At 34.4% G+C, this 11,738-nt stretch overlaps 1 protein-coding gene across 3 annotated transcripts in view; it reads left to right on the plus strand.

Moving 5' to 3' along the window:
* The window catches only part of LOC106465276 (nuclear factor NF-kappa-B p105 subunit-like), a 47,429-nt gene that overhangs the window by 20,604 nt on the left and 15,087 nt on the right, over positions 1-11,738 (plus strand). For all 3 annotated transcript variants that reach the window (XM_022393137.1, XM_022393136.1, XM_013925481.2), the window contains exons 3-4: positions 3,465-3,598; positions 10,697-10,851. In XM_022393137.1, the coding sequence (XP_022248845.1) occupies positions 3,465-3,598; positions 10,697-10,851 (289 nt within the window). The remainder of the gene's footprint in view (positions 1-3,464; positions 3,599-10,696; positions 10,852-11,738) is intronic.

Here is an 11,738-nt window from a genome sequence, read left to right on the forward strand (position 1 = left end):
CGGTATGAAGAGAGAGGTAGTTAGATGTTATATGCTCTATTGAGAAGACTGAGTATAAAGTTACATTTAAAGGAATTCGTAATAAAACTGTGAAATCGAGTATATAAGCCTGTGTATGCCTTGTTTTTTTTTCCTTTTGCGATAAACTGATGCTGTGAAATGGTTATCTAATCTGCTAATTTGGATAAAAAAGAAAAGACATTTTACAGTTTGTTTTTTTTTTTTTTAGTTTCACAAGTAAAATTAATGTTAGGATGTTTCGAATTTAAATAATCCAAAAATTGTTTGATGTATATCTTTTTAATTTCTGGACTAAATAATAAAGAAAATTTGCGCATGCGTAGAAGATTAGTTGCAAACCAGTTAATTTGTGTATTATAATTTAGGTTTACCGGCTGGTAAGTCGAAGTCTATGTAGTGAGGAAATCATACGTAGAGATATATCCAGCGTAAAATAGATAAGTGCGAAAAACCGCATGAAGAAAGTAAAAGTTGGAAAAATTGCTGTTGTTATAATTATATATACTTGATATGAATACAATTTTCATATAAAAATAGTTGCTTAATCACCTTCATTTTAGTCTGATGCTTACACCTAAAGACAGGAACGGGATGTGTTTCTTTTGCGCTTGAAAAATAACAGTTAAATTGGCGGTTATTAAATTGGTATCTACTTGTTTAAGAGAAGAAGAATGAGCGTTATTAATATGGATTCACTTCTTACACAGTGTTCAAACAACCCTGTAATTGCACACCGGATGTATTTGTGATTTATCATAATACAACTTTATCTCTGAAGGATAGCCTTTCATTTGGTGGTTGATTAGCAAATTGCTGAGGAAGATCAGTATACTGAGTTACAGTTAGCATCTTTTTTAGCTAGTTGTGTAAGACGTTCTTGACACAGCTAATTACAACTTACAGCTTAGAAAGTTTATGTATTAATCACCTTATTTCGCCAGGAGTTGCCTCATTTTGATCGGTTAATTTTGAACTCAATTTATTTTTCGATTCAGTGCTAGACCTTATTACCTGTCAAACAGTTTGCTCAAAAAAAAAAAGTTATAAATATCAAGATGTATAGACGGAGGAACAAATGTGAATTTGGGGGGGGTCACCGATGTCTGGGAAAACCTAACTGGCTGTGTTAGCCATGGCCATGGAATTCAAAGATGGAACATCATTTTTCCCTGATAATTATACACAAGCTTTTATTTCACGAAACAAAATTGGGGGGGGGGGGGCGTATCCTCAATGTCCCCCCTAGTTCCGCCATCTATGACAGGATGAATATGTTCCATAGACGTTAACTATAAACACTGGATACATCAAGAAGTCAGTAGCACAAAGTACACAAGGTATAAACATACATCTTGTGTGTTAATGTCGATACAATGCACTAACTTATTTATATAAATGTACTCCTAATCTGTATACACATGTATTTTACAGTCATAGAAACGCAACGACGTCTGTCTCTATGAGGTAGTAAACCAATTTATCTTTATTTTAGACTATGTGTATCCAACGGAGATAGCCAAGCAGGAGATGACTAATGCCAGAAATTACTTATAGGCAAACGCAATAGAATAAGCACCGTTTAATGTGTCACTCGTTAAATAGAAAACCTGAAAATCCAGTACCCGCTTACCTCGTCGAAACCAAACACATGTTAGCTGATGTTTAGACGCTTTGATACGTGACATGGTCGTCTAGAGAAATAGATGTAAAATGTTCCTGGAATTTAAACTAATTTAGATTTTCGACATCATTTTGAAATCGATCAACCAGCTTAAAATGTTGAAGGTGATTTGTGTTTATATCGGAACCTTTGACGTTCGATGATTTTGCTTAAAAAAATAAATTTATTCTCTGAAATATTCAGGCCTAACAAACCTGTGAAAAAGTAGATGTTGGAACAGTACTTTGATCATGTGTTGTTTCGTATCGGATTGCAGTGAAATGCAAACAAATAAATAAATAAATACAAATATCGTGAAACTAATGTCAATTATATACCGTCCGTAAAAACTGAATATGACAGAGACGTCGCCAGAGACGAACCTCCTTTTGGACGAAAGAAACGTTAATTCCACGAACCGCCTTGTCACCGCAACTGTGACGTATTGAGCGACCAGCGGTCCCATTTCTCAGTACAAAGTAAATAGGCATATACCACACTGTTCTACATCGTACTAACTAGGCAAACATCATAGGGGTAAAAATCACGTTCTGGCCAGGATATATCTTTCATATTTTCATTTACACTAGAATAACCAAATACACTTCAGAAATCTGTGGCTGTTTTTTCACACCTACGTATTCCTAGCCAGTTCGATACGATACGATGTATAATCTGAAGGACTCAGATTACAGTATGTTTTCCTTATATTATGCGATAAGGTGAAGAAGAAAAATTTTAATAAGGGACAAATATATGTATAAGTGTGACGCACACATTAGCTTCCATTAAATAAGGCGTATATTTTTAGTATTGAATTGAATTTTGAAATTTGCGTGAATATTTATTTCAACATAACATATTCATCAACGAATTGTTTGTCATAACACGTGCTGTGTTATATATGAGTGTGAGTATATAGATATATATTATCAAAGGAAGATGCAGCGTGAAGAGAGAGGATCACTTCTGAGAAAATCATTGTGACGCTCACGTTGTGGTCCTTTTTTGTCTGTGGTTGTGTATATAATCAGACGAACTTGCAGGCCTAACATTGTACTAATAAATAAAGGAGCCTTCCTGGTAAATTACTCGATGTGTATATAACCAGACGAACTGGTAGCACTGTAATAATAAATATAGGAACCTTCCTGATATATTACTAGATGTATATATAACCAGACGAACTTACAGGCCTAACATTGTAATAATAAATAAAGGAGCCTTCCTGATATATTACTAAATGTGATATAACCAGACGAACTTACAGGCCTTACTTTGTAATAATAAATAAAGGAGCCTTCCTGGTATATTACTCAATGTGTATATAACCGGACTAATTTGCAGGCCTAACATTGTAATAACAGTAAGATTCAAATTAAGTTTGCGTCATTTTACAACACCTAAAAACACGAATTTTGATATATTAAAAGAACTGTATTATTCTATCCTGGTGACTCTAATATTAAACTATATATCGATAACGTAAAACTGCCCACGCGAAATGCTTTGTCGCTAATTCTACAACTAAGGTTTTCCTTTTTCCCCTTCTCACTTCTTCAATTGACTTTTACAAATTAACTGAAATTATTTTTTTTCTTCTAAAAGTAAATAAATGTTTTACTGGCATGGTTGTATATTTTTTCTTCTTCTCTCTCCAGTTGGAAGTAGTTATAGATGTTATTATAACTACTTTCAACTGGAGAGAGTAGTTATAAGTGGTATTATAATTAACCAAGTTTGTGCTTAGGTTGTTTTTTTCTCTCTCTCTCTCTTGAACAAGATCAACCATATCTTCGATTTTTGGAACAGCCAACTAACAGAATTCGGTATCGCTACAAAAGCGAGAAAGGATCTCACGGAGGTTTGACAGGAGAGTTCAGTACTACCACCAAAAAGACTTACCCTACAGTAAAGGTGAGTAGAAAGAACTCCCTCACACAGCATTATTTTTTTTTCTCATGTTAAAACGCAAATTTTCAACTTCTGTATATATAAAAAGTTTTAAGCTGTTTATAACCTATTCGTTTATTTCAAAGTCTCATATACATCGGATATTACAAAAATTCTAGGCTTAAGTATTTTACTTTCCGGATATCTTGTCACTAATAAGCTTGACAGACCTCCAAAATTTTAATTTCTGGTCCAGCAGAACCTGTGTTATTACAACTTCACTGGAGTCATTTTAGTTCGCAGGTTTGCATAGATTAAGTACATAGTCAGCTAGCTAGTTATTGGTAAAGCTGCTCTTTCTTCCCGAAGTTACATTTTCCTTAGCTATTGAACAAAGATGTTCCATTATCGCCAGGGGGACAGATCGATATTCCGAAAAATGTCCTCCATTGGTACTGAAGTTTGCTTTATTCTTTTCATTGTTTTCAACTTTTTCATCCTGTTTCTATAATAATAATAATGATATTATGATTATTAAAATGTTGACATAATTTTTCAAAATATTAGAAAGCTTTAATTGCGAGTAACTTCGAGTATTTTCATATTTTATCTGTTTTACTTCTAGAGAAACTCGTTTGGTTAACTTTGATCATCAAATATGGAAAAGATGAATTTAAAAAATTGACGCAAATTACAAAGTAGCATACATAAGTTGTCTACCTGTGGCTCAGTAATAAGTACGAGGGCTTATAACACTAAAAATCAAGTTTTAATACTATCAGTGGGCACAGCAGAGATGGTCCATTGTGAAGTTGTGTGCTTAATAACAAATAAACAAATATACAGAAAATAGCTATAGTTAAATCCTAAATACTGCAGTCAGCTATTTTTAGTCCAAGTTGCTTATGTGATCAGATATTCAGAAAACCTCGTTTCACTTTGCATTAAAAGAAACAAAGTTTTAATAAAAAGGTGTTTCTTCCTAAATAAAAAAAACAAAAACAATATATCCTCTATGGTGTTACAAAGTACCATAAACAAAGAAGCTAGTTTAATTGTAAATAATACAGTCAGTCATTTTTACGACTCACAACAACATTGATCTGAAATGCACAAAATCTCAACTCTTTCTTTTCGTTAAAAACAAAGTTTCTATAAATACGTGTTGATTCATAACGAAAAGGCCCCGGCATGGCCAGGTGGTTAGAGCGCTCGACTCGCAATCTGAGGGTCGCGAGCTCGAATTCCCGTCACACCAAACATGCTTGCCCTTTCAGCCGTGGAGGCGTTATAATGTGACGGTCAATCCCACTATTCGTTGGTAAAAGAGTAGCCCAAGAGTTGGCGGTGGGTTGTGATGACTAGCTGTCTTCCCTCTAGTCTTACCCTGCTAAATTAGGGACAGCTAGCGCAGATAGCCCTCGTGTAGCTTTGCGCGAAATTCAAAACAGACCAACTTCTTTTATAATGCTGAACGAGCCACAGCGTTTGTGAGTGGATGACAAAACAACATTTTTATTATCTTCAATAAATTAACAAATTACAAAATATCGGTATGAATGGGTAAAAAGAGGATACATCGCCAATGTTCATAATGTTGAGAAAGTCAACTAGACTTTGAGCTCTTCACTCCTCATCAATCTCATTGTCGAAAACTTACTTTTTAGTAGAAATATATAGTAATGTACGTTAAATGTAGGTGTGTGGGGCAAAAGATTCTTGTACAATAGGTGTCTGTGACTTGTTGGAATAAATTCGACAATAAACAAACAACACGCACTCCACTTGTTTTTAAAATTATATTCGAAACAAGTTAAACGTATGTACAAAATTCTTTACACTATGGAGATCACAGTTGTATCTTAAACACTATACAGTTTTCTTCTTGGTGTCAAAAGTCCACTTAGGCTTATTCAATTGGTTTAGAATTCAGTTGACAAGCCTATCTATTTTTCTCTCTATTTATATTGCAATAGCATTCGTCTATAGTTCACTTACGTTGTCGTTGAGCTACCGCGGTTGTAACCTGTACTTCCAATAATCGTCTGCTTTCGTACTTCCAATAGTCGTCTGTCTTTTATCAAAGTCCACTGAGGCGGGTTCAGTTACTTAAGAACACCCTTTGACGTGACAATTTATTCTCTTTATCTCTTTCAGAATTGTTAATCTCACTCTAATATATATTTCACTCCAACGACGGTTAACTTTACCGTTAACTTTTGTCTGACTGGTCTTCTCTTTCGCATGACTTTACTTTTTCTCTCTGTTTCTGTTTGTCTGGTAGCCATTATTTATACATCTATCACTTAGATCTTCTAGAAATCTCTATAGCCTCGACATCAATGAATTGCATACAACGTTCGATAGCTTTGACATCAATGAATTACAAACACAAAATTAATTAATTAATAATACTACCTACATTAAACAGTCTTTTATACCTGACACTCACCAATTGACCAGTGTGGAAGAGCAAACTCTAACATACGAATCTCTTGTAGAAGTTTCCGACTGATGAATAAACCTTGAGGATTTCTTTATGATTCATATTTGCATAGTTTGTTTTCATGTCTGTCAGTGTGAACTCTGCTTTGATAACTAGACATGCTTAGTCCAGAGGCAAATACTCACTCTCTTTCCTTTCATCAAAAGTCATAATATCATTAAGTAATTTAACATTCACTAATTTGGGAGCGAATGTTTAATGTTTTGGTTGATCTCCATTTCTACACGATCCTATGGAAAAATGGAGCGCCACTTTGACGGAGAATGTTAACAAATCGAGAATTGTTGATGTATAACTCATAACTCTAGCAATGTTACTTACATTATACAGATTATTTAATTGTAAAGTAGCAAGTGTACTGGTATGTATAGGTTCTTCAAAGACAAATGAAATGTAATAAATTTGGAATGTAACCCACAGCTCAAGATATCTGTCCACACATACTGTTTCACCAACAACCATCAGGTCTGATCAGGCGCCAATTTTTTATGGATCTTACTGCCTGAAAATTACTGAAATTCCTTTAAAAGCTTTAACTATTTAGCTGTTCGGGAGTTTTTTGTTGTTTTTTTACATCCACTTAGAACAGCTAGTTGCATCATATGGCAACCATATTTGACAATATATAAATACATGGACATTTTTCTTTAATCATGGATGAAATTGAATGACTTACTGCCATCATAGCATTTGTTGTATCGCTACGAAATCCAACCCGGTTTCTGAAGTGATTATATTGTCTTATTAAATATATACTTTTGGTCCCATCTATTTATTTGGGCATCTATCAGTATTTTGTCTATGATTATTGAAAAAGTTGTAGCTCTTCTCTTTTTTTAGCCAACATATCATTAAAGTATGGTACAAGACCTTGTCTAGTGAAATTAGTTACTTTCTGCTTAGCTGACTTCAAGATACTCATTACTAGCTCAGAGGGCTTAGCTTTAATACGACTTTGAATTCCAATTTAACCGTTTATTACAAACAATAAGTTAGACTTTAAGTATTGTGGCGATCTCTCAATTTTCCCCATGATTACAAGCATCTCTCACAAATCTAAATTTCAATATTATGATTTATGACTCATCGTTAGGCGAGTTTCTAACAATATCGATAAGTATTTAATGTTAAAATACATACGCATGCAAGTACACTAACATACGTATTTCTGCACCACCACCACCCCAAAGTGTATTGCTTGTTTGTTAGTTGAATTTCTCACTAAGCCACACAGGAACTATCTTCGCTTGCGTCCATAATTTTGAAATGATAGATTAGAAGGAAGGAAACTCGTCAATATCACCTCACCGTCAACTCTTGTCAAACCAAATAGTAAGTTTTGACCGCCACTCTTATAACGCACTTATTCAGCTGCATTCGGTGCGCCACTAGTATAACTTTCATTTCTAAGTAAAATATAAACTACACTTACACGATTTTCTACTTCTTTTAATAGTAACCAAGTATTCATATAGTTTATTTTGTATTTATTTAATTAAAATTGGCGAAATCTTGACGATCTTCTGGAAATCCATTAATATCTGTTGCACATTCGGTCGAAATTCTGGAAATTACAAAAATATTATTCGAGAGCTATAAATCCTGGAAAGTGGAAATAGTGATTACAACCATTTATGATCGTTTACTGGGTCATAAAGACTGTGAAGTTAATTATATGAAGACTGTCCTAACTATAAACACAAGTCCTGTCATTCCTATAGCTCGTTTTAACGCAAGATTAAAGACTCGTGCACTTTAGGTTTCACTGTCATTACATTTATAATGTAATATATAATTTATAACCCTGAATTATGATCTGCTTTTACTAGGTTTGTTTACTTTTAAGCACAAAGCTCCACATCGCGGGTATTCAAATCTGATTTTCAGCGTTATAAGCCCTCAAACTTACTGCAGAGCTACCAGCCTTTTATAAGGAAGCCAAAACTAAGAAAGCTCTTTTTATTTCTGTTGTAAACAAAAAATAAGTAATTCATCTTGCAAACTTCTTGAGATTATATAAACTGTAGGTAAAATTTTCTAACTGTAAACAGTAGTAGTAGTAGTATGAAATTATTAGTATTTTTGCTTGCCTTTTAAGATATTTTTTAGCAACTTTAACAACGCAGTATTGCAGCGATATTTTTAGAAATGGAGGAAAATTGCTATTATCTCACATTAGCTTAAGATGCTTGGAGATAGTATAGCTGAATTCCAGTTATAGGACTAACAATAGATGTGTCTTCTTTAACATTTGAAAATATCGCTTAAATAAACTTGAAAATGTCATTATAAAAACAGTGTTTTTGTTTTGTTTTTACAGAGAGTATTTTATATTTCATTGTTATTTTCTGTTCAAACTATTAAAAAATATAGGAAACCATTACTACAAAGCAATTTTTCCAGTATTATCTCAATAATTATTTTTATTAGTTACTCTCGGATAAAATTTGTTTTTGTTAAAGTCTTGGATATGTGTTATATGTATAGAAATGTCCAATATTTCACAGATATTAAACACTAGTAAAAAAAAAATAGGAGAATAATGAGGTTTTGATTTTTTTTTTTCAAAATTTGAAGAAAATACACAGAGAGGCGCTCAATACTGACGAAACTAGTTTATAACAAATATCACAGGCAAACAATGCCAAGGAAATCGAAAAAATTCATGTACGAACGACAAAAAAAAAGCTAATTAAACAAAAATGTCAATATTTGGCTGCACAAATACCAAAGAAAATTTAAGGTATTAACATAAACAAATTTAACAAAATCAGTCTTTAGTAGTTGGTGGGTTCTCCTCTATTGTTTGATTCTTCTGCAACTATTCCTCATACTGCTGATGACATTTCGCGTGACTTACTGGGACAGCACAGTCCATTCCTGGGTAAGTGCAACTATTCCTCATACCGCTGATGACATTTCGCGTGACTTACTGGGACAGCACAGTCCATTCCTGGGTAAGTGCAACTATTCCTCATACCGCTGATGACATTTCGCGTGACTTACTGGGACAGCACAGTCCATTCCTGTGTAAGCGCAGCTCTGAGTTCCTCGACTGTCCTAGGAAGAGGTTGTTTGTCTCTACTGCTTTTCCTTAGAAGTCCTACACATTTTCAATCAGATTTAGGTCCAGTGACTTAGCAGGCCAGTTCAGTACCTTTATTCCTTCATCCTGAAAAAAAAATTGCTGCGTGATCCTGGCGGTAAGAGAACGAGTGTTATCCTGCTGATATACGAACTCATCTCTGACAGCACCAGCAAAAGGGCGTACAATGGGTAGCAGGATCTCATCCACGTTATGTCTTTGTCAGGGATCCTCCATCCACCACATATGGGTCTTGTGCGCCCCTGGATGCTGATGTTACCCATACCATCAAGGCATCATAGTGTTATAAGCCGAATATTGCTCCTCCTTCAAGTCTCCAGACCTTCACACGTCGATCACTTGATGATACACAGAACCTGCTCTCATCTGTAAACAGTACAAGGGTTCATTGCTGAAGAGTCCAGATGACATGTTCCTGAGCAAACGTCAGCCGGGCTGTTCTGAGCCCTGGGGTTAGTACAGGGGCTCTAACTGGCATCCTGGACCTGAGTCTAGCCTTATGGAGCCCGTTTCTGATAGATGATCTCGATATCTGTACTCCAGTGGCTTGCTGAAGCTCGTTCCTGAAACCCTTAGCGCTGCTGGAGCAGTTTCTAAGGGCTAAATTTAGCAGATATCGGTCGTCTATTGTATCTGTAGTATTCTACGGCCCTGGTCTGGGCTTTTGGGGTGTTATTCTGTGGACTAGTATCTGCACCACAATTTACTGCCCACAAATTATGACATCCCATGATCTGTGCCATCCCAGTCTGGTTGCGTCCATCCTGTAGCAGTGTGGCGACTCTGCAAACTTCAGTTTCAATTAGTTTCGAACATCTTGCACACTCTTTGTAAAAGTGAATACCAGCAAAAAACTCATAAACCTATCATTACCTCGACAGTAAACATTTTCTTTAATCAATCAAACTAGCCTTTGGCTTTGCGGAATTTGAGTCATTTCTCATAAAGGCCTATTAGATAAGGAATCATTGGTGCACAAACATGCAAACCTTGGGTAGGATTAATGCAATCCTCTAAAATAAGCATATTAAATTTGAAAACAAAAATTGATAACCTAAAATATACAAATTTAAACAAACCTCATTATCCTTTAATTTTTGTGAGTATTATGACGACAGGACTGACTACAAATAATCTTACAAAGTTTATCTATCTTGATAGACAAGTGAATATTAATTTTGTGAGTCACTAAGGCGCTGTCTGTTTACCTAGTTAATATTTTGCTATGTAAAATTTTTGTTGTCTAAGAAATTCTAAGGATACGAAAATTGTTAACGGATCTCGTGTATGTACCACTGTATCTAAAAACAAGAAAAACGTTTTTAAGCGATTTATCTAACAAACCACAATAACAATATATACACTAATTAAAGGCTTAATTAGCGGTAACCATGCGCATATGATATTCTTGAGTAAACCAGTTTGTAATGAATCGAACTATCTTTAAAGAAGGATTAATACTGTTTTTTATATTTACTAACTAATATATTTTTTTATGTTACTTTCACAGCTAGAGAATTACCAACAACATAATAGTCAGGTATATATTAAAGCTATACTGTATACTATTGATGACCAGCCAAAGCCTCATGTTCATAAACTGATGGGTAAACACTGCCAAGATGGAGTGTGCACTGTTACTGTAGGAGAAGACATGGTTGCCAGGTGATTTAATGTTTGTATAATTTGTGTATATAAAATAACATAGGTCAAGAATGTTTCTAAGAAAGGTTAATAGTGTTCATAATTGTCTTGATTTATTATTCGTTAACAATGTTTCGGGAGCATGGAGATATTGTAGTTATTAAATTATCAAGCTAATTAACAGGCCCATTAGTCTTACAAAATACAAGTTGACTCAGTGGTGGGAAATGCTTTTGAAAGTCTGATAAAATCAAAAGATACTTCGCAAAGTCGTTTAACAAAGTCCGAAATTTTGTTGAATATTCAACTTGGTCTTACCGGGGGAAAAACCTGCCTTACTAATATTTTGGCATTCTTTGAAGAGGTTACTTTTTGTGTAGTTGAGGGTAAGGATGTGGATTTAGTGTATATTGATTTTCAGGTGTTTAAGATTGTCAAGAGAAATGATGGTGTTGATACATCAGTTGTTTTGTACTTTATGATGAGAATGGTAGGACTAGGGAACACAGATATATATATATATATTTTGGCAAGACATAAGTCATATTCAGCTTAGATAGTTTTATTTTTCTAACATGATAGTTGGCCTTTGGAATGGGTTGCCTTCAGTTGTGGTGGACACAGCTAATATAAGGGAGTTTAAGAAAAGACTTGATGATTGATAAGGGCTGGCTATGGTTTTTTAATAGTTTAGTCTTATGGATGGGACAGCCTAGATGGACCAATTGGTTACTTGTTGTCTTTAAATGTTATTTCACTAACTATCCATGGACATGTAAACATAAGTAAAATGTCCTCTGAAAATGGTATGTTTCAAAGTGGTTATGTTCTAAGCTTCTTTCTGTACTTAGCAAATAACTTTTACCTTTGTTACAGTTAATTGTATGTATATCTCCAATAACTTGTCA

The sequence above is a fragment of the Limulus polyphemus genome, unplaced genomic scaffold (assembly GCF_000517525.1).
Source record: "Limulus polyphemus unplaced genomic scaffold, Limulus_polyphemus-2.1.2 Scaffold1893, whole genome shotgun sequence".
NCBI lineage: Eukaryota > Metazoa > Arthropoda > Merostomata > Xiphosura > Limulidae > Limulus > Limulus polyphemus.